This window comes from Trichosurus vulpecula, chromosome 2 (assembly GCF_011100635.1).
Source record: "Trichosurus vulpecula isolate mTriVul1 chromosome 2, mTriVul1.pri, whole genome shotgun sequence".
Lineage (NCBI taxonomy): Eukaryota > Metazoa > Chordata > Mammalia > Diprotodontia > Phalangeridae > Trichosurus > Trichosurus vulpecula.
In genome coordinates, this window is record NC_050574.1 from 125264174 (window position 1) to 125292151 (window position 27978).

Below are 27978 nucleotides of genomic sequence, written 5' to 3' on the forward strand. Positions count from 1 at the left end.
TATTTTATTTATTTCTTTGACTTCCTTAAGGTGTTTGCTTAGCAGTAGGATCTTTGAGTCCAAAGGTGTGAACTATTCAGTCACTTTCTTACCATTATTCTAAATTGTTTTTTATGATAGTTGGACTAATTCACAGATCTACCAGCAGTGTTTTAGTGCCTCTCTTTCACCAAAAGGAGGATTATAATATTTGGGAAGAGGACAGGGTGCTGAAAAGTGCTCCAGTAGAGAAAAGGGCAAGAGAGGAGTAAGGAAGAAGTCATAGAATCCAGAACTGTCTATCTTCTCTCCACTGCCCCAGTTCTGCCCTCAAGACTAAATAGAACAAATCTAACAGCTCATCTACTTCACAACTGGTCCAGTACTTGGAAGGTGGCCATCATGTTTTCCCTACTGCATTCCCTTTTCTAGGTTGAACATCCTTAGTTCCTTCAGTTGACTTTCTTGTGAAATAGTTTGTAGTCATCTCCACTCTAGTCCATCTCCACTCCACTGGTCACCTTCCTCTGATTATAACTCTGGTTTATTAAACATTACTCCTAAAATATAGCCCTTAAACCTACACAGACAGGTAGCCACTGCAGTCTCCATTCTTGACCATGTAAAAGTCTTAAGGATTAAGCATTTAGAACTAGTGTTATTTGTCTTCCTGGGTGGCCATGTGACTTTCAAAACTATCTTAATTCATTGGGCTTCTTTCTTTGTAGCTGGACTTAATTTTATCATCTATCAGACTAGCTGGTAGACAGTTTGCAAACAGGGAAGTGTGGCTGGAGATAGTTGCTTGAATGTTTTTCTCCAGAAGATTAACATTAGATGTTAAAAGAGGGAATTGATTCCTCTGGTTGATCGAGTCCAGCTCAAAAAGTATTAGGGAGTTTCCAAGCATTTGACTCATGAGTGCTAGGCTTTGAATTTATTTTTGTTTGAAAAGACAAGTGGGGAAATACAGTCACGCTATCTCAGGGGCTTTTTCTACCCTGGTTTAGAATAGAATTTGTGAACCTTTTGTAGGGGTTGTGACCAAATTTGTAACTCTTCGGAGCTTTTTTTTTTTTTTTGCAGGCAAAGAGAGCATATCTGTTATAGTTTGTGTCATTTGGAATTTCCCTCAGTCTTAGTTAGAGGTGGGAAGTGGAAACATTCTTCATTGTGATTTCTTAAGCAAGCATGATGGAATATTGTCCAAAAGTCAGAAATTTTTTCTTGGGAGAGCAAATGGGAGCCAAGTGAGAGTTTATTAGCAAGGGATTTTGTGTCCTCAACTTGCTGGAGATCTGAAAGAAAATCTTAGATAGCTTTCTTTAGGGGAGGTTTAAATGTGTTCTTACTTGAAAGTAGGGAATCCTGTGATCACAACATCATGGAATGTTTTCACTGTATGGTCATAGACTGTCTGAGCTGGAAGAAATTGTCAGAGCTATGCAGAATGTTCATGGAAGCTTAGACATCAATCTGGTCCAGCACCTCTCAAACTTTTGGGTCTCAGGACCTTGAGGCCTCCAAAGAATTCTATCTACCAATATTTATTGTATTAGAAATGGAAATGTCTTAGTATTATTAAAATAGATTTGACTTTGTGAACCTGCTGACCCCACATCAAATTAGAAGAACGACTGATCTAGTTTAGCCTCCTAACTTTAAAGAGAAGGAAAGTAAGGCCCAGAAACAAGAAGGGACCAGCCCAGGGTCACATTGAGAGTGAACAGCAGAGCTTCAACTCTTTATTATCAATAATAGGTACAGTTTATACTATAACATCAACATTGTAAAAACCACAATTTTAAAGAACTTAGGAACTCTGACCAAGACCATCCATCATGATTTCAGAGGACCAGTGATGAAGAATGCCACCCACCTGCTGGTAGAAAGGATGCAGAATAAATTACACATGTTTGGACATGGCAACTATGGAAATTTGTTTTGATTGATTATGCTTATTTGTTTCAGGAATTTTGTTTTTCCTCTCTCTCTCTCTCCCACTTTCCCCCATGAAAATGGCAGGGGGTGGGGAAAGAGAGGGAGAAAAAATAAATTATTGATAAAGAAAATAAATTTAATTTTAAACAGAACCACATGGAAGAGTATGTGGATTGGACCTGTGACTTCATGACTATATGGAATTTGTTAATGAGGAAACTTCCTCTAATGATACAAGTAAATACCTTCTCTGCAACTTGTAGTCCTAGTTGCCTAGAACCCCAAAAGACACATTTCTTTTTTTTTAAGTCGATGGTTTTGAGATTCATATTTTATTTACAAGTGAATGAAGAGTTCTACTCTAAAGCCTAGTGGAAGAAATATGTTGGCTCCACAGCCATGTAGGGAAAAAGTTCATGCCCCTTTATATGGTGATAATGTTAAGAAAAAAAAAATAAGGTCACATGACTTCTTCATGGCACAATTGTGAAACTGCAAATCCAAAATAAAACCATTTTCCAAAACTCTGTAGTCTTCTGTCCAATGTAAAGAGTAACTATTGTGTCACTTAAAACTCCAGTGAAAATTTCTGCTCCTAGGAAAGCAAGGTTCAGAACAGAACATCTGATACTCGTCCAGAGTATCTGTTCTGCCTCAGGGATAGAGAGGCCTCTTTCTTTGAGAGCTCAGACACAGCCAGTGTATATCTGAGGCAGAACTTGAAGCCCTGTGGGTCCTAAGGCCAGCTCTCCATCCACCACACCACTGAGGAGTGTGGAAAAGAGAGAACAGCTTCAAGAAAACCTAGAGAGAAGAAAGTGTCGAGGAGAAGAGGGTGATTGACAGTGGTGAAGGCTTCAGAGAGAATAAAGAAGAGCGTTAAGAAAATGCCTTTGGATTTGGGATTGAAAGATCACTGGTAACTTTAGAGAGAGGTTTCGGTGCAGTGATATCAGAAGCCAGACTTCTGAGAGTTAGGAAGAGAATGAGATGATAGGGGGCTGCTGGAGCTCATTGAGCAGAGAAGTGACGTGACCAGAACTGTACTTTACAAAGATTAATTTGATGTCTGTGGGGAGGATGGACTAGAGTGGAGAGACTTGAGGCAAGCAGCCCTGCCAGCAAAGGGTAGATGACCACTTGCTAGATGTATTGAAGAGGGGATTCTCATTCAGCAGTTACAGTTTGAATTAGATAGTCTCTGAGATCCCTTCCTACTCAATAAACCCCCGTGGCTTCCTCTCACCTCCAGGATGAAGTACAGAATCCTCTGTTTAGCATTCAGAGCCCTTCATAACCCACAGCCCCATCCCCAAACCTGCCTTTCCAGTCTTACACTTTTCTTACACTTTATATTTCCCCATGTACTCTAATCCAGTGACACTGGTCTCCTAGCTGTTCCTTGAATAAGACACTCCATCTCTGGCTTGGGTCATTTTCTCTGGCTGTCTCCCATGTCTGGAATACTCTTCCTCCTTAACTCTACCTCTGACTTCCTGGCTTCCTTCAAGTCCCAACTAAAATCCCTCCTTCTGTGAGAAGCCTTTCCTGATCTTCCTTAATGCTTATGACTTCCCTCTATTGATCACCTCTAATTTATATGTATATAACTTGTTTGTACATAGTTATTTACGGTTTGTGTCCTCTATTAGATTGTGAGCTCCTCTAAGGCTTGTCTTTTAAGTATGCTCAGTGCTTAGCACAGTGCCTGACTCATAGTAGGCACTTATTTAATTGCTAGTTGACTGACCCACTGAGTGACCTGAGAAAGGAAATCTATTCACTACCTCAGCAGACAGCCTATCCCCCTTTTGAATTACAAAGTTTTTCTTTACATGAAGCCTAAGTCTTTCTCTTTGCAACTTCTAAATCACAGTGGGAATAAGTGGTACAAATAGCATTTGAACCCAGGTCGTTCCTGTGACTCCAAATCAGTGCCCTTTTGCTTCATTCCACAGCTGCCTGATTCCCAGCTCTGCCATGGGCATATGTATGATTGACCAAGTTAGTTCCTTACTCTGCCCTGTGTTAAATAGAGATAAGAATACTCCCACTACCTACCTCGTGGAGTTCTCATAAAATGTAGAGCTTTAAAAATGAGAGCCACTATCATTATTACTTCCTTTTTTTTCTTTTTTTTAATTTAAATTTATTTATTTAACATATTTAGTTTTCAGCATTGATTTTCACAAGAGTTTGAATTACAGATTTTCTCCCCATTTCTACCCTTCCCCCCACTCCCAAGATGGCGTATATTCTGGTTGCCTTGTTGCCCATTCAGCCCTCCCTTCTGTCACCCCACTCCCCTCCCATCCCCTTTTCCCTTCCTTTCTCGTAGGGCAAGATGAATTTCTATGCCCCATTGCCTGTGTATCTTATTTTCTAGTTGCATGCAAAAACTTTTTTTTTTGTTTTTGAACATCTGCTTTTAAAACTTTGAGTTCCAAATTCTCTCCCCTCTTCCCTTCCCACCCACCCTCCCTAAGAAGTCAAGCAATTCAACATAGGCCACATGTGTATCATTATGTATAACCCTTCCACAATACTCATGTTGTGAAAGACTAACTATATTTTGCTCCTTCCCAATCCATCCCCCTTTATTGAATTTCCTCCCTTGACCCTGTCCCCTTTCCAAAGTGTTTGTTTTTGATTACCTCCAACCCCATCTGCCCTCCCCTCCATCATCCCCCTCTCTTTTTATCTTCTTCCCTCTTCTTTCCTGTGGGGTAAGATACCCAATTGAGTATGTATGGTATTCCCTCCTCAGGCCAAATCTGATGAGAGCAAGATTCACTCATTCCCCCCTCACCTGCCCTCTCCCCTCCTCCCACAGAACTGGTTCCTCTTGCCACCTTTATGCGAGATAATCCACCCCATTCTATCTCCCCCTATCTCCCTCTCTCAATATATTCCTCTCTCATCCCTTAATTTGATTTTATTTCTTTTAGATATCTTCCCTTCATCTTCAACTCACCCTGTGTCCTCTCTCTCTCTCTCTCTCTCTCTCTCTCTCTATATATATATATATATATATATATATATATATATATATATATACACACATACATATATACATACATGCACATTCACTTATATTTATATACATAAACATATATATATATATATATGCATATTCCTTTCAGCTACTATGATATTGAAGTCTCATGAATCATACACATCATCTTTCTATGTAGGAATGTAAACAAAACAGTTCAACTGTAGTAAGTCCCTTATGATTTCTCTTTCTTGTTTACCTTTTCATGCTTCTCTTGATTCTTGTGTTTGAAAGTCAAATTTTCTATTCAGCTCTGGTCTGTTCACTGAGAAAGCTTGAAAGTCCTCTATTTTATTGAAAATCCATATTTTGCCTTGGAGCATGATACTCAGTTTTGCTGGGTAGGTGATTCTAGGTTTTAATCCTAGCTCCATTGACCTCTGGAATATCGCATTCCAAGCTCTTCAATCTCTTAATGTAGAAGCTGCTAGATCTTGGGTTATTCTGATTGGGTTTCCACAATACTCAAATTGTTTCTTTCTGGCTGCTTGCAGTATTTTCTCCTTGATCTGGGAGCTCTGGAATTTGGCGACAATATTCCTAGGAGATTTCTTTTTGGGATCTATTTGAGGAGGCGATCGATGGATTCTTTCAATTTCTATTTTGCCCTGTGGCTCTTGAATATCAGGGCAGTTCTCCTTGATTATTTCTTGAAAGATGATATCTAGGCTCTTTTTTTGATCATGGCTTTCAGGTAGTCCAATAATTTTTAAATTATCTCTCCTGGATCTATTTTCCAGGTCAGTGGTTTTTCCAAGGAGATATTTCACATTGTCTTCCATTTTTTCATTCCTTTGGTTCTGTTTTATAATATCTTGATTTCTCATAAAGTCACTAGCTTCCACTTACTCCAATCTAATTTTTAAAGTAGTATTTTCTTCAGTGGTCCTTTGGACCTCATTTTCCATTTGGCTAATTCTGCCTTTCAAGGCATTCTTCTCCTCATTGGCTTTTTGGAGCTCTTTTGCCATTTGAGTTAATCTATTTTTTAAGGTGTTGTTTTCTTCAGTGTATTTTTCAGTATTTTTTGGGGTCTCCTTTAGCAAGTCATTGACTTGTTTTTCATGGTTTTCTCACATCCTTCTCATTTCTCTTCCCAATTTTTCCTCTACTTCTCTAACTTGCTTTTCCAAATCCTTTTTGAGCTCTTCCATGGCCTGAGACCAGTTCATGTTTTTCTTGGAGGCTTTTGTTGTAGGCTCTATGACTTTGTTGTCTTCTTTAGGCTGTATGTTTTGGTCTTCTTTGTCACCAAAGAAAGAATCCAAAGTCTGAGACTGAATATGGGTGTGTTTTTGCTGCCTGGCCATATTCCCAACCAACTAACTTGACCCTTGAGTTTTTCAGTGGGGTATGACTGCTTGTAGACTAATGAGTTCTATGTTCCACGTTTGGTGGGGAGGTGCCAGCTCTGTCACACCAGCACTACTCCTTCCCCAAGAACCCCCAACCTGGACTGGGCTTAGATCTTCAGCAGGCTGTGCACTCCTGCTCTGATCCGCCACTTAATTCCTCCCACCAGGTGGGCCTGGGGCCAGAAGCTGCAGCAGCTGTAGCTGCCCCACCTCTGCTGCCCCCGGGGCTGGAAGCCTAACCGCGAACTCCTTCCACTCCAGCAGATTTTCCCACTAACCTTCTCCGCAGTCTTTGGTGTTTGTGGGTTGAGGAGTCTGGTAACTGCCGCTAGGGCCCCCTCTGCCCGGCTTCTGGTCTGGTTGGTCCACGCTGCTCAGGCTGGGTTCTGCTCCACTCCGTTCCCAGCTCCCAGCTCCGTGTGGGATAGACCTCACCCAGAGACCATCCAGGCTGTCCTGGGCTGGAGCCCTGCTTCCCTCTGCTGTTTTGTGGGTTCTGCAGTTCTAGAATTGGTTCAGAGCCATTTTTATAGGTTTTTGGAGGGACTCGGTACAGAGCTAATGCTAGTCCCTGCTTTCCAGCTGCCATCTTGACTCCACCCCATTATTACTTCTATACTTCAAGAATCTGGGATTTCATCCTTGTGGACGCTTCTTCCACTAGGGCAGATTGCATCTCTTCCAGGCTTTAGTAGATGGTTTTGTGAGTTGCTGTGGCAAAAATTATTATTGGCTAGCCAACTTTGTGGTAATGGGCCTCTTAGAACTTAACTAATCTATTTTTCTATGGGCCCATGAGGATCTACTGAACTCGCGCTAGACTGGCACAACCTACCATATTGAACAGTTTAGGAGCGGTGTGAAGTAATTGAAAGAACAAGACTGAAATTATGGAATCCTGGTTCTCACACTCATTAACTATGTCTCCTTAGACAATTCACTTTACCTTTGAAGTGTGGTCCATTCATTCATAAAACATATATTAGATGCCTGCAAGGTGCTAGCAGAGACAAAGTCCCAATAAGATCTTGTCTCTGCCTTCATGAAACTTACAGTCTCATAAGGAAATAAGACATATACGCAGATCATTTGTCATATAATACTGTATAATAAGTAGAGAGTTGTAAATGTGCTGTATTAATCTTAAGATGTATTCTGCTTGATCTTAGTAGCCAGGTCATAAAGCAATAACTGGAAATTGAAGAGGCGGATTTAGGCTTTTGGAAGGGAAAAACTTCCCCATAATCAGAGCTGGCCAAGAGTAGAATGGGTTGCCTTAGGAAAAAGTGGATTCCATTTCATTGGAGGCCTTCAGACAGAGTCTGAGTAATCATATGTCGTGTATATTGTAGTGGGGTATGGATTAGACTTGATGCCTTATAACATCCTTTTCAGCTCATAGATTCTGTGACTCATCTTTATCTAGGAAATGAAAAGGTTAGATTAGAATATCTCCAAGAGCCCTTCTAGTTATAACATTCTGTGCCCCTGGTTTTTAGTGAAAGTCATTTGGGCAGCATCTTAGCAAAAGAGTAGCATGGTAGAAAAAACCTTTGAAGAAGATTGTTTTTGTCAGTGTGTTTAGGATGGACTGACTGGCTGGACCAAGTTGAGATCCAGTTGAGCAAGGAAATCACAGCCTGTGACAATAATCAAGTTGTAAGATGACTAAGGTGATGACTTTAAAAGTGGAGAGCTAGAAAGTAATCTACAAGACATTGTTACTACACAGCTGAAAAGCATAAAGGTAGAGCATTTTGTCAGGATTAGGGAACTCAGGTTGGGACAACAAAAGAGGAAGCCAGGTTACCATTGAAAGATTTACAAGATGAAAGAAAAAGAGAAAAAAGAACAAAATTAAAGGAAAACAGTATTAAGAGAAGAAAAAAAATTATAAGAATATTTGCCATTTCTACTTCTACCCAAAGTATGCTAATACCTTTTTTATTTTGAATTCATAAAGTGTCAATCAATTCCTGCATTATGCTAGATATTAAGTTTGGGCCTTGATATCACATACACTATTTGGGATGAAAAAATATACTGCTGTCTACTTAATGTATACTCCATTTTTACTTATCACAATAGCTAATGTTAATCTTGGTCTTCCAGCTTATTGTCATTTAGAGTTAGATTCACTTATATCAAAAACAAGCTATCTGTAGCAGTCCTCTAGTCCTCCAGAAGTTTTCAAAATTTCTTCTTGATTTTTGTTAGCGTGTAAATAACAGAAGTTGTCTTTCTTGCTATCCTAGTTGTTTTATCTTTGTGACCCTAAACTAAAATTCAGTTTAATTAAGCAAGGATGTCCTATGTCAGTATTGGGGAAGATCCAAAGTTTAGAAGATGCAGTTCTTCCCTTCCTGGAATTCATGTCTAGTATGATCATCATAATAATAGCTAACATTTATGTAGTGTTTACTCTGTGCCAGGCACCATGGTGAGCACTTTACAGTCATCTCATTTGATCGTCACAGCAACCGTGGGAGAAAGGTGCTACTATTGCTCCCATTTTATAGATAAGGAACCTGAGGCAAACACCTGCCCAGGGTAACACAGCTAGTAAGTGTCTGCTACTGGATTTGAACCTAGGGCTTCTCATCTCCAGGCTACCACTGAGCCACCTGACTGTCCCAATATAGTGAATGAGTATAACCAACATATACAAATTAACTATTTTATTAAAAAAATATGTCATAAAGCTGTGAGCTCCACATGAGGTTCTAGAAAAGTCTTTTATTAACAGTAGGGATCCGGAAAGTTTCGTTGGGGAGGTGACAGTTGAGTTGGACTTCAAAGGATGGGTACCCAACTCAAAAACACACACACATACATACACACACACACACACACACACACACACACACACACAAACGTGTGCACACGCACATGTGCACGCACACACACAGAGTCTTGGTTTTCCATTTGAATTGTTATAACCTAAAATAGTGAGAAAGCCTAAAGAATAGAAAGACAGATTTTTTAAAAGTAATTGAGTTCCAAAGGTTGCATGAAGAATGGACTCATACTTTGATTAATCTTCCTTCAGATTCCTCCAAATACTTCTCATTCACATGCAAGTTAGTACTAGTTTCAGAAGTCCTGTGATAAAGGGAATTATAGGACTCTTATCAGAAACATTCACACCATTCAAAAGATCTTTTTCAAGTCCCAAGCATAGGTGATGGAGATATTCTATAAACACCAGTGTCTGTTCTTCCATTGGTGGGTAGCAGTTGCAGATATCCCTTGTTAGGCTGGCCCACAATGGAATCAAATGTGTGACAGATTCCTAAAGAGAATAAGTGGCACTCAGTTCTCAAGTACAATTTGAAAACCATAATTACATCCCAAATGTTCTTATCCTTAGGTGGTAATTCTGTTTTTCCTCCTTTCTCATTCTTTTCCCAGAATTAAAATTTTAGTGACTTTCAATGCCTCTTGTTAAGAATATAATCTTAGGAGAAACCAATACTAGGAAAAGGGGCCCCACTTTGATCTTGTTGGGACTTGAATTAGAATAACAGAATTTTAGGTAGAAGGCACCCCAGAGGTCATCAAATCTGATATACAATGTGAACAGGAATTCTCTCAGCCACATCAGTGACAAATAGTCACCTGGCTTTTACTTGAAGACCTCCAGTGAAGGGAATCAGAGCTCTCAAACTGCTTATCCCTAAAGCAGCCAGTCTTGTCAGTTAGCTAGCATTTATTAAGCACCTACAGTGTTTGGCACTATGCTTCACTCTGGGGAATACCAAGAAAGATAAGACAACAGGCCCTGCTTTCAAGGATCTCACAGACTCATGGGGGAGATAATATGCAAAAAACCATACAAACAAAATGTAGACAGGTCAGTTGGGAGTAATCTCAGAGGTAATGCGCTAAGATCAGGAAAGACTGGCAAAGGCACCAGCGTAACTATGTTACTTGCCTGTTCAAAATGCTCCATTGGCTCCTTAGTCTTTCTAAGATAAAATATAGATGCCTCTGATATTTAAAGCCCTTCACAATCTAGCTCTAGCCTACCTTTCCCGACTTCATATCGTCTGAGGTCTAGCCAGACTGGCTTCCTTGCTCTTCCTCATACATTTTATGCCATTTCCCATCTCTGTGCTTTTGCATAGGCTGTCCCTTATGCCTGAAATACACTTTTTCCTCACTTCCATCTCTTAGAATTCCCTATTTTCCTCATATTTCAGTGTAAGCATCACCTTACACATGTGGATTTTTCTCATCCCTCTGATTTCTAGAATCACCTCCCAAAATGACTTTTTATATATTTTGTTTTACTTTACTGTACACGTACGTAGTGTTTTTCTCAATAGATTGTAAGCTCTTGGAGGGTAGTGACTGCTTTATTTTTATCTTTGTCCCATAACCTAGTGTATACCTGACACATAAGAGGCACTTAATAAATACCTGTCAACTGATTACTTCTCTAGGTAATTCATTGCACTTGTGAGACAACTACAATAATTCTTAAGATGTATTTCTTCACATTGGGGCAGCTTAGGAGGTACAAAGTAGATAAAGCACTGTTCTTGGAATTAGAAAAGCTCATTTTCATGAGTTCAAATCCAGCCTCAGACACTTAACTAGCTGTGTGACCCTGAGCAAGTCTCTTACTCTGTCTGCCTCAGTTTCCTCACCTGTAAAATGACCTGGAGAAGAAAATGGCAAACCTCTTCAGTATCTTTGCAAAGAAAACCCCAAATGGGGTAAACAAAGAGTCAGATATGACTGAAATGACTCAACATCAACAAAATTTCTTCTTATTAAGCCAAAAATCTACTTCCAGTTCAATTTTCTTTCTCTCATTGCTGTTGATTTGGGTTTCTGGGAGTAAGTAGTGGTCATGTACCCCTAAAATCTCTTTTCCCAGTGAATCATCCTCAGTTTCTTCAAGCAGTCTTGGTATGGCTAGTTGTCTCTAATCCCTTCATAGACCTAAGCTGCTTTAATACACTCCAGCTTATCACTGTCCTTCCCGACAAAAAGATGCAGGTTAGTTTTGGTTTAAAAAAAATGTACATGCTTTTATGGAACCTTAGTTAATGTATATTTCCAGTGAGGGACCCAAAATTGACAATTTATTTGGTAAGTGTCATGTCAACCTCTCTTGGCCTCAGTTACCCAAACTGTGAAATAGGTTAGACTAGATGATGTCTAAAGTCCCTTCTAGGCCTAATATTATGATCCTCAGTATTTTCCCAGTTTTAAAAGCACCTTGTAAGGCGCTTGGGTAGATACAAAGTTTAAGTGGCATCAGGGAGCTTGTAGTCGAAGCACAGTTAGAATCATAATAGGCAATTATAATATACAATGTTGCATGTGGAATACATTTATAAAGTTATAGAACAAGATCCTGTGTGTATGAGGGGGAAGGTCATTACCAGTCAGGATGTATTTCCCTAATGAGGGGATGGCATTGGTCCAAGTTTTAAAAGGTGGGTAAGAGTTTGCGGATAAAACAGGAAAGTAAAGCCTTCTAGGCATAGAGAACACTAGGAGCAAAGGCGTGTCAGTCAGAAGGCATGAGGCCTATTTGGGCTCTGGTAGAGGGAATAGTCCAGGTTTGCTGAAGCATAAAGTACATCGAAGGGCAGTAATAGGAATTCAGGATGGAAAAGTGAGGTGGCACTTTAAATTTTGGGCCAAAGGAGTTTGAACTTTGCTTGGTAGAGAATTTAAAAAGAAGATAATACATAGATTTTTAAATTTGACACACATTTTTGCACATGGCCAATGCTGGAATTTTTGTTTGTTTATTTGTCACAAGTATTGATTATCAAAAAAAGTAACAATTAAAGAAGAAAAGGTTTGCAATTGAAATAGCTGGAAAAAAAAGCAAGGAAAAAACAAGGGAGAAGTGATGAGAAGGTATAGATAATCCACTTCCTAATGGAATCTGGATGCAAAAAGATTTTGACAAGCTAGAACATTGGGTTGAATGGAATAACATGAATTTTTTAATTATTTGAATAATTTTTATTGACAAAAAAAAATGTAGTCTAATCTTTCCCTGGCCAGAAATCCCCTCTCCATTTTCCTTAGAAAGTAGTTGTCCACCTTTAACTAAAACCCTCAGTAGCAGAGTATCTCCTGCTACCAGAGGCAACCCCATTCTGCTTTGGGATAGCTCAGATAATTTACAAGTTTTTTTCTTACTTAAATTGAGCAGTAATCTGCCTTTCCAACTCATTGTTCCTAGAATGGTATCAGTACAGTACATGTAAAGAATTGTTTGGAAGAATTAAGATTAAAATGTGTGCAATTTGTCAAATTGAAGACTTGTCTAAAGACAAGCTCTTGAAGCTGTTTTTTAACAAGAGACACAAAAGTTAGTTCATAGAATCCTGTGTAATATTTCAAATACCAGGACTAATGACTTTGACAAAGCTATATACCAAGTAAAGAAAACATTTGAGCAATTAAAAGGTAACTAAAAGCATAAATTCAGCCTTTTAGTTTTTATGTTAGTGAAAAAAGATAGGTATGCAGAGTAGAAGTCCTTGTAGATTGCAGTTATATGAAATTGTATAAGCTTAGAAATACAAACATGCATAAATGAAAGGTGTTTGGATATGTGTTGCAAATGTTCTGGCAAAACCAAAATAAAAATCCCAAAAGAAAACTCGTCCAGGTTGTCAGCCAGAAGTAATGAAGAAGATATTCAGAAAGCAAAGTCCGCACACCAGGCCAAATGTAGTACACTGAGCAAATCACCAAGAAACAGGGCACAGGACATCCATTAAATGGTATATCTGGCAAGTCAAAGGGAAAGCAGGGATGTATACATATACACCCACATACATATAAACACACACACATATATAATATGTATTTATATTCTATATATCTGATCATAGATAGATAGATAATAGAGTATTCCCCAGTCAGGAGGATCTGCATTCAAATCCAGCTTTAGACACTTGCTAGCTATGTGACCCTGGACAAGTCACGTCACGTCATTCTGCCTTAGTTTCCTCATCTGTAAAATTTTTCTGATAAGCACCATAATGATAATCAGCAAAACTCATTAGAAAGTATTTTTGAATTATTTAGGCCTAGAAAACTTGAATATTTTTGTAATGGAACTTGAACGAGTTAGAAAGTCAGACCATGCCAGAACTAACGAACACATGGCCAAGAATTTATTTACATACCCTGTGTATCTGAAGATAGATCTAAGAATCCAAATGTGTTTGGCCTTCAATATTTCTCTAATTTGGTCTTATCTGCCCACAAAAAGAGGAAGAAGAGGAAGGGGTGGGGGAAGCCATCAGTTTCTTCATATGGGACAGGAAAAGGTAATCAGTCATAGCTGCAGTACTCCCCTTCCATGAACTTTTACATTTGCTTGCAAGCTGTTACTTTGTCCCTTTAAGCCAAGGAGTTTACTTTAAGTGGCCAGAATTTTAAAAGGAGGATATTTTTCTTCCTTACTAGAAAACAGAAAAATTGAAATGGTGAAAACTGAAAAGAGTGGGGCACTTTGAAAACCTTAATGAAACATTGCATGGTGTGTGTGTGTGGGGGGGGGGTTCTGTCACCTTTTCAGGGTCATATCCAAGAGAAAAGGACAAAGCTCAAAAGGTGTTGTCCTGGCTACAGCTAGCTCAGATGAACAACTTAGAAACAATACCAAGTCATTATTGCCCGAACCATCACTGTTCTTTCTGGTTCAAACCTTGGAGAGCTCACAGCAGAACCCTGGAGTTAGGAGATTTCTCCAAAGACAAAAAGAGACAACTAGGAACAGCAGACTCCATTGGAGCTGCTCACTTTGCCAGGTAGAGAAAGGGCTCCTCCTTCTTCTGTCTCTGGTAATTTCTTCCCTTCAAGGACAGTCAGCTCAAAACAGCTGCTTGATGGGCCAGAATACAAACACTAACCCCAAACTCCTAGCTCTCCCTAATTTTATGTCCTACTTTTAGGCAGCCTTTTCCTACAAGGGAAGCTAGTACCTTTCTTAGGGATTTGGGCAGTGCTGCCTTCCTCCTTTCTAGTTTAGCTGCTCTGCCTCCCCAGGGAGGAGAAAGTAAGGCTGGTGACTTTGCATAGCCCTTCCTCACTTGCATGTCATGGCATCATCATCCTCTTCAAGAACAAAGGACAAACAACAACCTCTGTGAGTAGGAGGAGGAGCTGCCCCATTGGGACTAGCCAGTTGAGCAACATAGCTCTTTCTCCTTTCCCTTCTCTCCCCACCCTTTACCTGTGGGTGCTCTGCCCAAAGGAATGTGAATTTTGATCCCTGAAACCTCACAAGATATCTTGGGGTTTATGGGCTAGATTTTTTTTCTTAAGGACCATGCCTTAAACCCAAATCACTCTGACTCTCATTGATTGGCCAACAGTCCCAGGCAAAGCCCCACTTGGTCATTGTTTGGGCCCTGATTGGTTCAGAGTGAATATAAATAGTACTTGTTTCTGTTTTGGCCAGAAATCCTGAGGGTCTTCTCCTCCCGTATTGGTTCATGTTGTTTTTTGTTGTTGTTGTTGTTTTGTGTTTTTCAGACCAAGTAAAAGAGACCATTCTTTGCCTCATTTCTTACCTAGCAGTAATCATGGAATGGGTGTTGTTGCCTCAGTCAAACAGAGACCTGTTAAAGACCTTAGCTTAAAAAGACCAGGGTCTCCCACATCCAGGGCCGTCTCTAGTAGTCTCGATCTGTATCTGGCCACCGGACCCAGATGGTTCTAGAGGAGAAGGTGAGGCAGGTGACCTTGTACAACCCTCCCTTACTTAAATCCAATTCACTTGCATATCATCACATCACCTCCCTGATGTCATGGTCCTCTTCCAGGAGGAAGGACAAGCCACAATAACAGCCCTGCCTCCCAGTTGCCAAATCAAAGTAAATCAAAAGCTGAAGATCTATTGATCCGTTTGTTGTCGGGGTTAGTTTTGTTGTTTATAATCAGTTTCTTAGATGGAAAATAATATGTGACATAATCTGCTGACCAACTACAACTTATGTGAATGACCTGATTTTTTTAAAGTTGGGCCTTTATTTTAAGGAGGGGAAATGGTGATATGGATTCACTTGATAGTGTGTCTTCACCTTCCTTCCTTCCTGAATGTCCTTGGCTCATGTTCTTGCTGCTGACTTAGATACTGCTGAGCATAGCAGACACTTCTGCTGGTATTGACTTTAGTGTGTTTGCATGTGTTTTAAAAATAAGAACAGTTTAATTCCTGCTTTCAGAAAAATTTTTCAGCAAGTTTTTAATTTTGAAAATCTGAATATCAAAGACAAGTACAATGTGGCTGCTAAACCAAGTACAATGTGGACTGGCAGCTGTTTATCAAATGCCCCAAATTGTCCACTAGTGTTCTGGGTGTCAAGACAACAAAATGAGAATGGTCACTTAGGAAGTATTTTACCTTCTCAAAACTGAGGAGGAACATGCTATGAAAACAGATTTCAAATCCTCAGAAAACTGCCCTCATATTATGGGACCATGGTGCCCTCCCAAAAGAAGCTAGCTTCAGCAGAATCCCCAGTATATACTTTACTCCTTTTAGTCCAGCCACTGCATTGTTTGCATCACACACATGGCTTATTTGTGCCTTTCTGCTGTCGTTCTTCCTGCATGAAATGGCCTCCACCATCTCAATCCTATTTCTTCTTTAAGGCCAACTGAAATTCTACCTCCTTCATGGAACCTTTGCCTCTTCCTTTAGTCAACATTCATCTCTTTCCTTTCTCACTACCTGAATCACATATTTTCTGTTTCACATGGTACAACCTTACTATATTCAACTTAATGCTTTATTATTATACTCTTTTGCCTGACTATTCTGATTATTTATGGGGCTTTTGTGTTTGAATCTTGTTTCCTCCCAAAGTTACAAATTCTTTTAGGGCGTAGGCTATGTCTTCTATGTACGGTTAGAATATTGGAACTGGAAGGGACCAACCTCTCCGTTTTACAGATTAGGGAACTGAGGGCCAGAGAAATGAAATGACTTGCCCTTGGTTATACAGCAGTTGAGTAGCATAATCTCCAAAGTGAGGTCTTTTGATTTGAAATCGATGCTAAGAACATGTAGTCGATAAAATATTTTTTAAATTATAGGACAGGCAGTATTATATAATGAAAAGAGCTTTGGATTGTGAGTGAAGTCTTGTGTTCAAGGTCCTGGCTCTGCCACTTCCTTGTGTGACCCTGACTAAGTCTCTCCCCTTCTTTGACAAGTTTTTCACACTTAGCTAAAGGATATCCAATTCTGCCTGCCCAGCAGCTGACATCTCAGTCCCTGTTCCTATTATCTTGTTTCTCATTAGATCAAATCTACAGGGCTGTACAGCTATGGGCCTGTGGCATAGCTGTTATAGGACTGCAATTCATAAGGGACACTAATCTCTTAAAATCCAAAGTTACAGTGGAGCCACAAGGTTAGAGTTCAAAAGCATAAGTAGGCTGCAACACATTGTGGAGGCCTGGCTCATATGTCAGAAGTCTCATAAAAGATAGTTATGGCTGGAAAAGGAGGCGGAATGATCAGATAGCAAGAATAAGGGATAAACAGATGGACTGCACATAAAAATGCTGCACTTCTGCCCATGAAGTAGCAGAATGAAGAGAAGGCTTTCATTAATGAATAGGTTCCCTACATAGGATTTATGAAAAAACATGGGATAAGAACAGAGAAGATGAGTAGATTCTGAGCTGTACTGGTAGAAAGGAGTGCTCACACCAATGATCTCACATGTAAACTTCATAATATCATTAGAAGGGCCAGAATAGAAACATAAAGCCCTAGAACCTGAGAATTTGTGTTGACTAGTGGACAAGAGAAGAATGAAAGAAGGAACTTAGAGGTTAGAAACTGGAAAGCAGATTTGCTTAAGGTTTTCTTGTGAAAGGCAAATAGGCTGCACCAGATATTGGAAATTGGAGGGGAGGGGTGAAGGATCTTTTAAAAACCGTATTGTAAAAGCTGATTCAAAACAAATTTGTGGAATCCTGATCTGAAATATACATTTGCTTCTTCCAATCTTGAGAAGACAGAAAAACTTTGTCACATAGACCCTCATTCATCCACCTCATGGATAATTATCTCATAGAACCCCTGCCTCTGTATGTTTGTCACCTGCCATCTCCTTCCTCTGCTGCTGCCCCAACATCTTCTTAGCTCCTGGATCTTGTGACCAATTTGTAGTTCTTAATCCAGGCCTCATCACAGCACAACGTAATGAAGTGTTGCACGAGGGGTTGGGACACTTAGGTTCAAATCCTAGTTTAGTCATCCAGAAGCTGTGTGAGCCTGGGCAAGTTTGGCAAAGTATGGTAGAAAGAGCCCTGAATTTGGTATCATAACACCAGGGTTTGAATCTTGAATTTTCTCCTTACTGATTGTGTGACCTTGATCCAAGTTACTTACTTAGCCCCTCTGGACCTGTTTCCTCATCTATAAAATGAGAGCATTGGACTAGCTACTGTCTAAGGTTTAAAAGCTTTGAATTATCATGTTGCCTCTAAGACGCTTGGTTTTCTCATCTGTAAAATGAGCATAATAATGTTTCTACCGACCTTTTTGCCTAATTGCTATCACTAAGACACTCATCTACTACATCATCTTCCTATTCAAAAATCTTCAACAGCTTCTGCTAACCAATAGGATTAACAAACCCCTCTATCTGATATATTAATTTAATCTCTTCATACTCCTGGTTCCCACTTGCCTTTCCTGGTCTAGTTTTTATTGAGATGCACTGTCTTTCTCTTCCAGTCAGGTTTTCTCTTCACTCTATACACAGCATTCCTTCTCCTACCCTTGCATCATGGCTCTACATGCCTTGAATACTTTTCATTTCCTCCACCTTCTAGAATCAGTCCCTAGCTTTCTTTAAAGAACAGTTCAAGGGCCTGCCCAAAAAGGTCTTTCCTGATCCTTGTATACTTCTGTCTCTTTCCTCTACCCTGTTCTTCCCATGTAGAACATAAGCTCCTTGAGGGCAGAGACTGCTTTATTTTTGTCTTTGTATCCTCACCACCTTGCACACAGAATGCTTATTAAATTAGGCAAATGCAGGACTTTTAAGAGGATAGCTCTTTATAGTATTTTAAGATTTATTAAAATGAGCTATTGCTATGGAATTCAGGGTCCGGAACCACTATTAGTCCTATTCCAGATATACTATATACCTGAAATCCACTATAGATTTTTGTGAATTGCCTAAGTATGTGTCTATAATTTGCCAAAATTACAAATAAATGTAAAACACAAATCAGACATTTGTTTAAGCACTCATACAGGCAGAGCTTTGCACTGGTACTTGAAGGGACAAAGTTGAGATAAGATACAAACACAGATAATAATGAAATGTGATAGTATATGATAAACATACTAAGTGCAAACAGTGCTGTGTGAGATCCAAGGGAGAAGTTATTACCATTTAAGGTATTAGGGGAAGGTTTCTTGGAAGAGGAAGCATTCATATTGTGCTTTAAAAGATGGGTAAAAATTCAACAGGTGAAGAAGGGTACAATATTTCCAGTCCTAAGGAACAACCATGAGCAGTGGCAGATTCTAGATTTGAACTCACATCTCCTGACTTCAACTCTAGTAATTTTTAACTTATTTACAGTGTGAGCAGAAATTTATATGAGGCTTGTGTGGTGGGGTAATAATAAGTTAATAAGAATTGCTAACGTTTAAATAGCATCTGCTATGTGCCAGGCACTGTGCTAAGTACTTACCAATTATCATCTCATTGTTGTTCAGTCATTTCAGTTGTGTCCAGCTCTTTATGACCCGTTTTGGGGTTTTGTTGGCAAAGATACTGGAGAGGATTGCCCGGGATAACACAGCTAGAAAGTGGGGCCTGTTTTGAAGTCAGGCCTTCCTGACTCCAAGCCTAGCAGTCTATCCACTGAGACACCCAGCTGCCTGATAGTTCATTTTCTTGTTCATGCCAGTGTGTTCAGAAAGACTTCATTTTCTTTATTGGTCATATTGAAGTCTTTCTCTCATTTCTTTTCCATAAAGAACGGATAAGGTGAGGCACCCTTAGTTCCAATTTTAGCAGTGCCTCCACCCATGTAAGGAAGTTCCTAGTTGTCAACACCAACCATATTGTTACCCAAACTATAATAGGAACTTTCAGATTCTTAATGCTAAAAAATTTCCATTATTTAAATACTTTGTTATAGAAAAATTCACAAACAGTTTGCACAATAGGCCATATTTAAATTGCCTAGGAGACAAATGCTAGGGGAATTCTAAACCTTAACTGAGGCTCCCATCATTGTTCTCGATATTAGAGCACCCTCTCCTTGGAAGTGGTGACAGAAAAGGCCTGACTCAGTCTTGGCAGGAGAGAGAACCCGTGGCCTTTCCCTCACTTGGGAACTTAGAAGTTGGCAATTCTGGAGATCTAAGTATGGTCTGAAGCTGCTGCCAGCCCAGGACAGTAATCTGCCCACAAGAGGAAAACTCAAAAAAATCCACACAAAGCTCTGCCTTCATCTAACTAGATTCCTTGCTAACTATTGATTAGTGAGAATACCTGAAAAGATGCAACTATTTATTTGAAAGGCTGTTTTGTGGATGACAGATGAAACTTGCTCTGCTTGGCCCTGGAAATGAAGACTAGGATCAATGGGAGGAAATTACAGGGAGGGAGATTTTAACCCAATATAAGAATAAACTTGCTAACAATTCATGGTATTCAAAAATGGAATGGCTGTTAGTTTCCCATGACTAAAGGCCTTCAAGCAGGATCTGGTGACAGCTTGTTGGGAACATTTGGATTGGATCCATGATTTGGACTAGTTGACCTCCCCCAGCTCCAAGAACTTTTCCAACTCTGCACTTCAGGTGATTGTTCAAGTCTGCTTTGGTGGTGGTTGTCCTTTGTTCTCAAAGAGGACCATGAGATCAGGAAGATGATGCCATGACTTGCAAGTGAATTGGATTTAAGTGAAGGAGGGCTGAGCAAGGTCACCAGCCTCACTTTTTTCCTCTGGAGCTATCTGGGTCCAGTGGCAAGATATAGATCAGGATGACTGGAGATGGCCCTGGATACAGTAGGAGACCTTGGCCCTTTCAGTGATTAAGGCTAGTTAAGAAATGAGCCAAGGAATGGCCCCTTTTACCTAATAAAAAAAAAAATTAGTCTGGGAGGGGAAGACCTCCCTGGAGTTTCTGGACAAAACAGAAACAATTACTATTTGCATTCACTCTGAGCCATCAGGGCCCAAACTATGACCCTAGGTGGTGCTTGGGCTGGGACCTATTGTTGGCCAATCAATGAGAGCCAGAGTGAATTGGGTTTAAGGCATGGTCTTAAGAAAGAAATCTAGCCCATAAACCCCAAGATACGTTGCTGGTTTTTAGCCGTCAAAAGTTACACTCCTTTGGGCAGAGTGCCTGCAGGTAAGGACATGGTGCTTCATGTGAATAGAGGTAGGGGAAGGAGGAAGGAAGGAGCTGAGTTGCCCAAGTTGGGTCCTCAGTGGGCCAGCTCAGACTATTCACATGTTGTTGTTTGTCCTTGATTCTTGAAGAGGACCATGATATTAAGAAGATGATGTCTTGACTTGCAAGTGAATTGGATTTAAGTGAAAGAGGGCAGTACAAAGTCACCAGTCTCACTTTCTCCTCCAGAGCCATCTGGATCCAGTGGCCAGATATAGATCAGGATGATGGGAGATGCTCTGCGCCGCCACCCCCCCCATCTCCTTTTGGTAGAGATAGAAGCCTAACTGGCAGTTTTTTGGACAGGATCCTCATCCTGCCAGACAATGGATGATGACCTTGGGCCTCACCCTGATAAAGGAAGAAACAGAAGCAAGATAGCTTTAGCTCTTCCTCTGTTTTCAAAAACTCAAAGGCATCATGCATAAGGCTAGCTTGGCAGGGAGGCCAGAAAGGTAGTAGGCTCCCTTAGCTTATTGATCACATGCTAGCCAGTTAGATGAGTTAGAAATGGAGATCAAATACACATTGAGAACATTAACAGATAAAGTCTAAATGACTTCCGGAACATTGCAAAGAAACTACAGGAGAATAGTTTGGCTACGTATATGGAAACTTTTTCAGAGAACAAGAGCTGTACTAAAGGAGAACAGGCTGCTTGCAAAGAAAATGGGTTTACTATCATCAGTCAGCAAGCATGTATTAAGCTTTTACTATGTGCCAGGCACTGTGCTAACTTCTAAGGATACAAAGAAAGGCAGAGGCATGGTCCCTGCCCTCGGGGAGCTTACGTTGTAATGGAGGAGCCAGGAAGGTCCTTGTGGCCTTTGAACTGAATGAGTCCAGCGGAGATAGCTACTGCAAATCATAATAATGATAATAACAGTAATAACAGCTAACATTTATATAGCACTTAGCATTTTCCAGGCACTATGCTAAGCACTTCACAGTTACTCTTATTTGGTGTAGGCAGGAGATGGAGGGTGCAAGCAATAGCAGGTAGGTCAGTGTAGTTGGTAGGGAGAAGAATAAAATAAAATAAGACTGGATAGGTAGGAAGAGATGAGGCTATGAAGAGCTTTCAGTGCCAGACTGAGAATATTAGGTGACCAAAAGTCAGGACTGCAGTATAAGAGATTCTTGCTTGGGGCATAAGTGGTGACCCATTTGGACTAGAAATGGACTAGAAAATGCCTTAGGTCTTTCCAACTCTAAGAATATGATTCTAAAGCCAGTGATCTCATCACTTTCTTGAACAAGGATAAACTTCATATATAATCTCCTAACACAGTGGCGGGCAAGGGAGAGAGTTCTGATATGTGTTGAATGAGAACAGAAGTTCAATATTATCATAATACAGTAAAAATCATATATTTCATAATCAATGAAATATAAAATGCTTCAGAGAAGTTTACATAATAAAACATTTTTTTCCATTAAGTCTATTTTGCTAGGAGAACTCATATTCCTTTGGATTTGCAATATTAAGGAAAATTTTTATATATCATGAATTGGGAAAAAGAAAATTATCTGTTGTCATTTTCCCAAGCCTTTGTTGCGATTTCACATTTGCTTTTGAAAATGAACGCCAAGGTAGAAAGTAGCTGCCTTGTTCATTTCCAGGAAGGAAACAGATTTTGTGTTTATATAGTTTGGCTGAAGTCTCCCAAGTTTTCTTAATGTAGATTGAAAACTAGATCTCTTTCCTTTTCTTTTTTGTCTTGGCATTTCAAGTTTTTTTCAAGTTTTTTCCTCCCACTTAATAGTATTTTTTTTAAATTACATGTAAAGGTAGTTTTCAGCATTCACTTTAATGAGATTTTGAGTTCCCATCTTTTTCTCCCTCCCTCACCCCTCCCCAAGATGACTAGAAATCTGATATAGACTGTATAGCATATGTACAATCACATTAAACATATTTCCACATTAGAACAAAAAGGAAAAAACCGCAAGAAAGAAAAAAAGAGAGAAAATAGTATTCTTTATAGATCTCTCTTGTTTTTGAAGAACAAGCATCTCTATCCACCAGACGTTGTCCATAATTCCAAATTAGACAAACGTGAGCCAAAACTGTTGAGATGAAGCTTATATTAAATGCGGAATTTTTAAAAACCAAATCTGGAAATAGAGTAGAACCTCTTTGCAAAGGTTGGCAGCAAGGGTCAGGACTGCCACCTGTGGATTTGTATATGTGATTATGTTTCAGGGAACAGAATTTTACCCATGTAAAATCCATGTATTAATAAGATAGGTTTGAATAGGATTTTTGCTCTTTTCTCTATAGATGTGGGGAAAAATAATAGGATTATTAAAAAAAAATAAACATACAGTGAAAGGAACCTGTGAATCAGGAGGCCCTGCCACTAACGTATTTTGTGATCTTGGGCAAGTAGCTTAGCCTCTGTGTGACTCAGTTTACTTATATGTAAAATTAAGCAGATTGAACTAGGTGTAAATAGAAGCCAACAAACATTAATACTACTATAAAGTCTTATTCTCAGGCTTCATGATAGAATGGAGGAAACACTGGACTCTCAAAGACTTTGCCAATAGAACAAGCTTTAACAGGTTCTACCATGCTGGAAAAACTTTTGGTATAGTCCTGGGTAAAAGGAAATATCTGCTTTCTGTTGGCCAGCTAATCACAAAAAGAATCTTTTAATAGTAGACTGGCCCCTTGATGATGAATCATTTCACTCTGGTAGCCCATGAAACAAAAATTTTAAATAACCCTTCCTAGCACTGAGAATAGTGCTCTCTATATCATCACTCAGTGACCAAGTGGACATACTACTAGAGGAATTTACATTGACATCATTGCCAGAAATGAAACAAATGGAAGTTTTAAATAAATAGGAGGATAATATATAGATTCTTCTTAGAGAGACAAATAAAGAAGTTAGAAGAAATGGGCTTTATGTGCAGAAACAAAAAACACATCATTTCATGAGGTGCTGGGTCACATGGTATGTGTAGGAAGCAGTATATGACCTGTGAAAAATTGATGTCATCAGCATGACATCAAGGTGTGACCAGAGAAGGTAAAAGTACCAATGAATAAGCCCACATTTTCCATTAGTAACTATAAAATTTTAAGAGCTTATATATAGGGTTAGGGATAGAGACTGGACCTGTGATGTTGTTGATGTAAAGAATTCAAAATGAGGTAAGCCCTTCTGCCAATAGGAAGGGGCAGTATCTCTACCTTGAACCCTGAAAGGCTGAGCAGTTACCTACAGTTACATGGCTTAGCCAGGGTTACACAGTCAGTGGTGTCAGAGACCCCCAGCTAGCCCCAAACAACACGCACAGATGTAGCTGAGCTGCGTAAGGGGCTTGAGGAGTAACCATCACTCGGCTGATCTGGGGTGGCCTAGACTGCCCAGTGGCTGATAATAAGAGCTATACATACCAGTTGGAAACTGCTTGATATCAAATGGCTAACATGTTGCCTCCCTACCTTCTGTGGTTTGTAGTAATGACTAAAATATGTCTGATAGACTGAAATGTAAATACAAAGTGAAATTTATTTCTTCTAATTTAATTAGTTAGTGACAAAAAAGTCATTTCTTACAAGGAAAAGCAAAGCCTTAGCTCTTATTGAAGTTCTTGCAAGGAAAGGCATAAGATGAGAATGCAACTTTTGGATGGGAATCTTTCATTTAAAATAAGTCCAAAATTGGAAGCATTCTTTAGAGTACTATTGTACTGAATCTCATTGTTTCAAAGCTGGGAGGTCCCTTGAAGACAAACATAAATACAAAACCAAATCGGGAAGCTTCTGTCTGTGTATCACAAAGCCAGGAAAAGAGAACAACCTGTCTGTAAACTCTTTGGTCAGTGGCTGCACGCAGGACCTACCCTTTCAAACAGGGTCTCTTAGCTCAAACTTTTGCATTGGGTGATTGTTGGTGTTTGTGTGACACACATCAGCTCATTTCAATTCACCAAGTATCTGTTAATGTCTGTAACATGCTGGGCATAGTGCTAGGTGTGGGCTGTATAAGGACAAGATTGAGTCTCCTATTCAGGAGAAACAACAATGTGTATAGAAGTGAAATACAAAATGGGCACAAAGTATTCTCTGGAGAGAGGGCAAAGATCCACTGGGAAGGGTAGTTTAACAATAGAACTGGTGTTCTAGAAAGCTTAATGGTAGATCCAAGTTAAGTACGATGGTTGAAGGGATGAGCCTACTATGGATGGGTAAGGGAGCAGGGGATAGAGTCATAGAGCAATGGATTGTCACACCCTTTGTGGTAGCAATGACAGATTGTGCTGATTTTTCAGTCCCTGAGCAAGAGTTGCAAGCTAGGGGAGTATGTGCTATGGCAGGACAGATTTTGAGTCCCCAGCCAAGGACCAGAGTCAGTGGAGTCCTGGAGCCTGGTTAGTTCTAGAGGGATAAGGCATAGTTGAGGGGCTCCCTCTTCAGTCCCCAAATGGGTCGTTTCTGTCCCAGAACTCACTTCAGTGTTGAGTAGGTGTTGCAGTTGACAAAGCACTTCGGGACTCAAACAACATTTCCTAGACTAGGACTTAGCCTCTCCCCCTGCAGTGGGAGAAGAAGTTAGCAAGATTGCTCCACAGCCCAGGTCTTACCAGGACAGTGGCAGTTAAGAGGCCTTTGGTTTAATCACTCTCTGTCTCGTACAAGTTCTAGACTTTATTCTACTTTTCAGCATAGATGTTGTTTCAGATGCATACCAGCATGTGGCATGCAGTATTTTTTAAAAATTATTTTGAAGGTTCCTTTGACCTCTACCCAGGCAAGCTCCTGGCAGAGCACTTCCAAGGAACAACAACCAAAACAATAACAACCGACATTGATGTGGAATAGTGGGTAGATGAGTATACTACAAGCCCACCTCTGATACATCCTGGCAGTGTGGCATTTCATCCCACAGCAATGCGACTCTGAGTGGTTGAGAAGGTACCAACTGGCATTGGTAGGGATGTTGATTCTATAGCTATATGTGCTCTTTAGAATATCTGAAACTGGTAACTCTGCAAAAAAAAAAAAAATGTGTGACTGCCTACCAAGAACATCTGCATGAAACCTGGGACTTGTCCCAGGTAAGTTAAATGTATTCTTATTGACAAGATCATTACTTCACATAAAGAACACACCCCAAGGCAGAGCCTTTTATCTAAGCATGACATCAGCAGTCTGCTATGGACACATTACATAACTGGATGAAATGTATATTTAATAATAGCTTATGGTTTTAGGGCTCTATTGTGCCATCTCATGGCTGTGTCCTGAAGAACCTAACATTTTTTGCTTAAAATATTTAAGGATGCAATTAAAATGTTAGATCTGGAGGGTACCTTAGAGATTATCTAGTATGGTTTTTACTCTCATTTTACTGAGGAAGAAATTTAGGCTCAGAGGGGAAAGAACACTGTACCTAGACTGCTCTCCTGGTTACCAGATGTGTGATCCAGGGCAAGCCTCTTCACCTGTAAAATAGGGGCCTTGAATTTAGATAATCTCCAGGGTCCCTTCCAACACCCAGTCATATGGATGTCTGGAAATTAGCTTCTGTATTTATAAAATAGGGATGACAATAGTAATATTGGTATATTATGAAGATAAAGTGACTTCATAAAAGTGCTACATAAATGTCAGCTGTTATCCTGTTATCATCATGAGTGACTTGCCCAGAGTCACATGGTATGATGCAGTGCTGGGCCTCTGACCTCCTAGTCTCCTGCACCAAAGCTGCTTAGTTCTTTATGGTGATACTGAAAGGTAGCATTCTTCAAAGCTTTGTTGTGGTCACTTAGCTTTTGTTTTTCTCCTCCCTTATATAGGCCCTTGACGGGAATGTATATGATCATCTGAAGGATTATTTAATAGCATTCAGCAGGACTGAGCTAGAGACATGCCAAGCTATACAGAATACATTCCAGTTTTTATTGGAAACCTCAAGCAGGGTAAGTGTGAACCCACTTTTCTTTGACCCAGTAGCCCTTAAGCAAGTGGTATGTTGGAGTATATACAGTATCTTACTTATTCTAAAAATGAAGTAAACAACAGGAGCAAAGCCACTCTTCTAATGCTAGTCTGGGCACACCGAGTTTGGGAGAGTTCCCTCTTCTCTGTGCTGTCAGATAAGGATAGGAATTATAGAAGCTTAGAACTAGAAAAGATCTAAGAGGCTATTTAGACTAATCTGTATCTTGATAGGAACCCCCTCTATTATCAGTCGGTTAATGAAATGAACAAACCCCTGAGAAGTCTCAGCCAGCTTCTCCTGAAGACCTCTTGGGAGCCCCAAGCCTCTTAGGCAGCCCATTTCACCTTAGGTCAGGCTCTGATCATTAGGTTTTTCTTTACATGGCATCTAAATCTCCCTCTCTTCAGCTGTTGCTTGTAGTTTTCACATTTGAGTTCAGGCAAAACAAATCTAATCCCTGTAGCCCTTCATATATTTGAAAACAATGATTGCATCCCACTTAAGTCTTCTGCCTCGGGTTGAATGAACCTTTTCAACATTGAGCTGAGGGTCCTTGCCAAGCTGAGACCAGAGTGCACATATCCAGGATCAGCATAGCTTGGCCACCTGGAACTAGGAAAGCTTACTTCCAGCAGGGGTCAAGTGTGGTCTCTGTGTCACTAGATGCCAGGGACCATATCAGATAAGATGATGTGGCAGAGCTATGCCAAGCCCTGGACAGGAAGCTGCAGCCCTTGGCTTTTGGAAGGGAGACCAGGAGGGCCCTGCCCCAGGTGCATAGGAAGAGAATCTACTTCCTTGGGGACATCCCTATATCTTTTATGTTATCTTTGCCCAGGGTAACAAAATTTAACATGAAATTCACTATCCTTATGGTGAATAAGAGTAGGTCTTTATATGCCTGTATCTTACCCTGTTCTCTTCAAAATGTCATGGTAAAAAGTCTTTTACAAATTTGCCTATAAGCAAAAAGTCCTCTTTTCTCTACAATATATTTCTTTTCTTTGAGAGATTTGAATATTCAGCTGCTACCTGCTGAAGGAAGCTGAAAGGTCTTAAAGGTGCTTTTGCTCTTGCCCCTTGTCCACTTTAATATGTCACTAATACTTTAGTATTATCACATTATTTAATAATACTACTAATACTTTAGTGATCTCTTCATCACTTCCACCAGTGGAGATTGAAAGCCTCCCATTATTCAGTAGATAGTTTTAAGATTTTCTGTGGCAAAAACAAAAAAAGTCAGGG

General features: G+C 39.9%; 1 protein-coding gene across 1 annotated transcript in view; it reads left to right on the plus strand.

Moving 5' to 3' along the window:
* The window catches only part of FCHSD2 (FCH and double SH3 domains 2), a 359064-nt gene that overhangs the window by 224582 nt on the left and 106504 nt on the right, over positions 1 to 27978 (plus strand). Inside the window, exon 9 of the mRNA XM_036745787.1 lies at positions 26585 to 26707. Coding sequence (XP_036601682.1) covers positions 26585 to 26707 — 123 coding nt within the window. The remainder of the gene's footprint in view (positions 1 to 26584; positions 26708 to 27978) is intronic.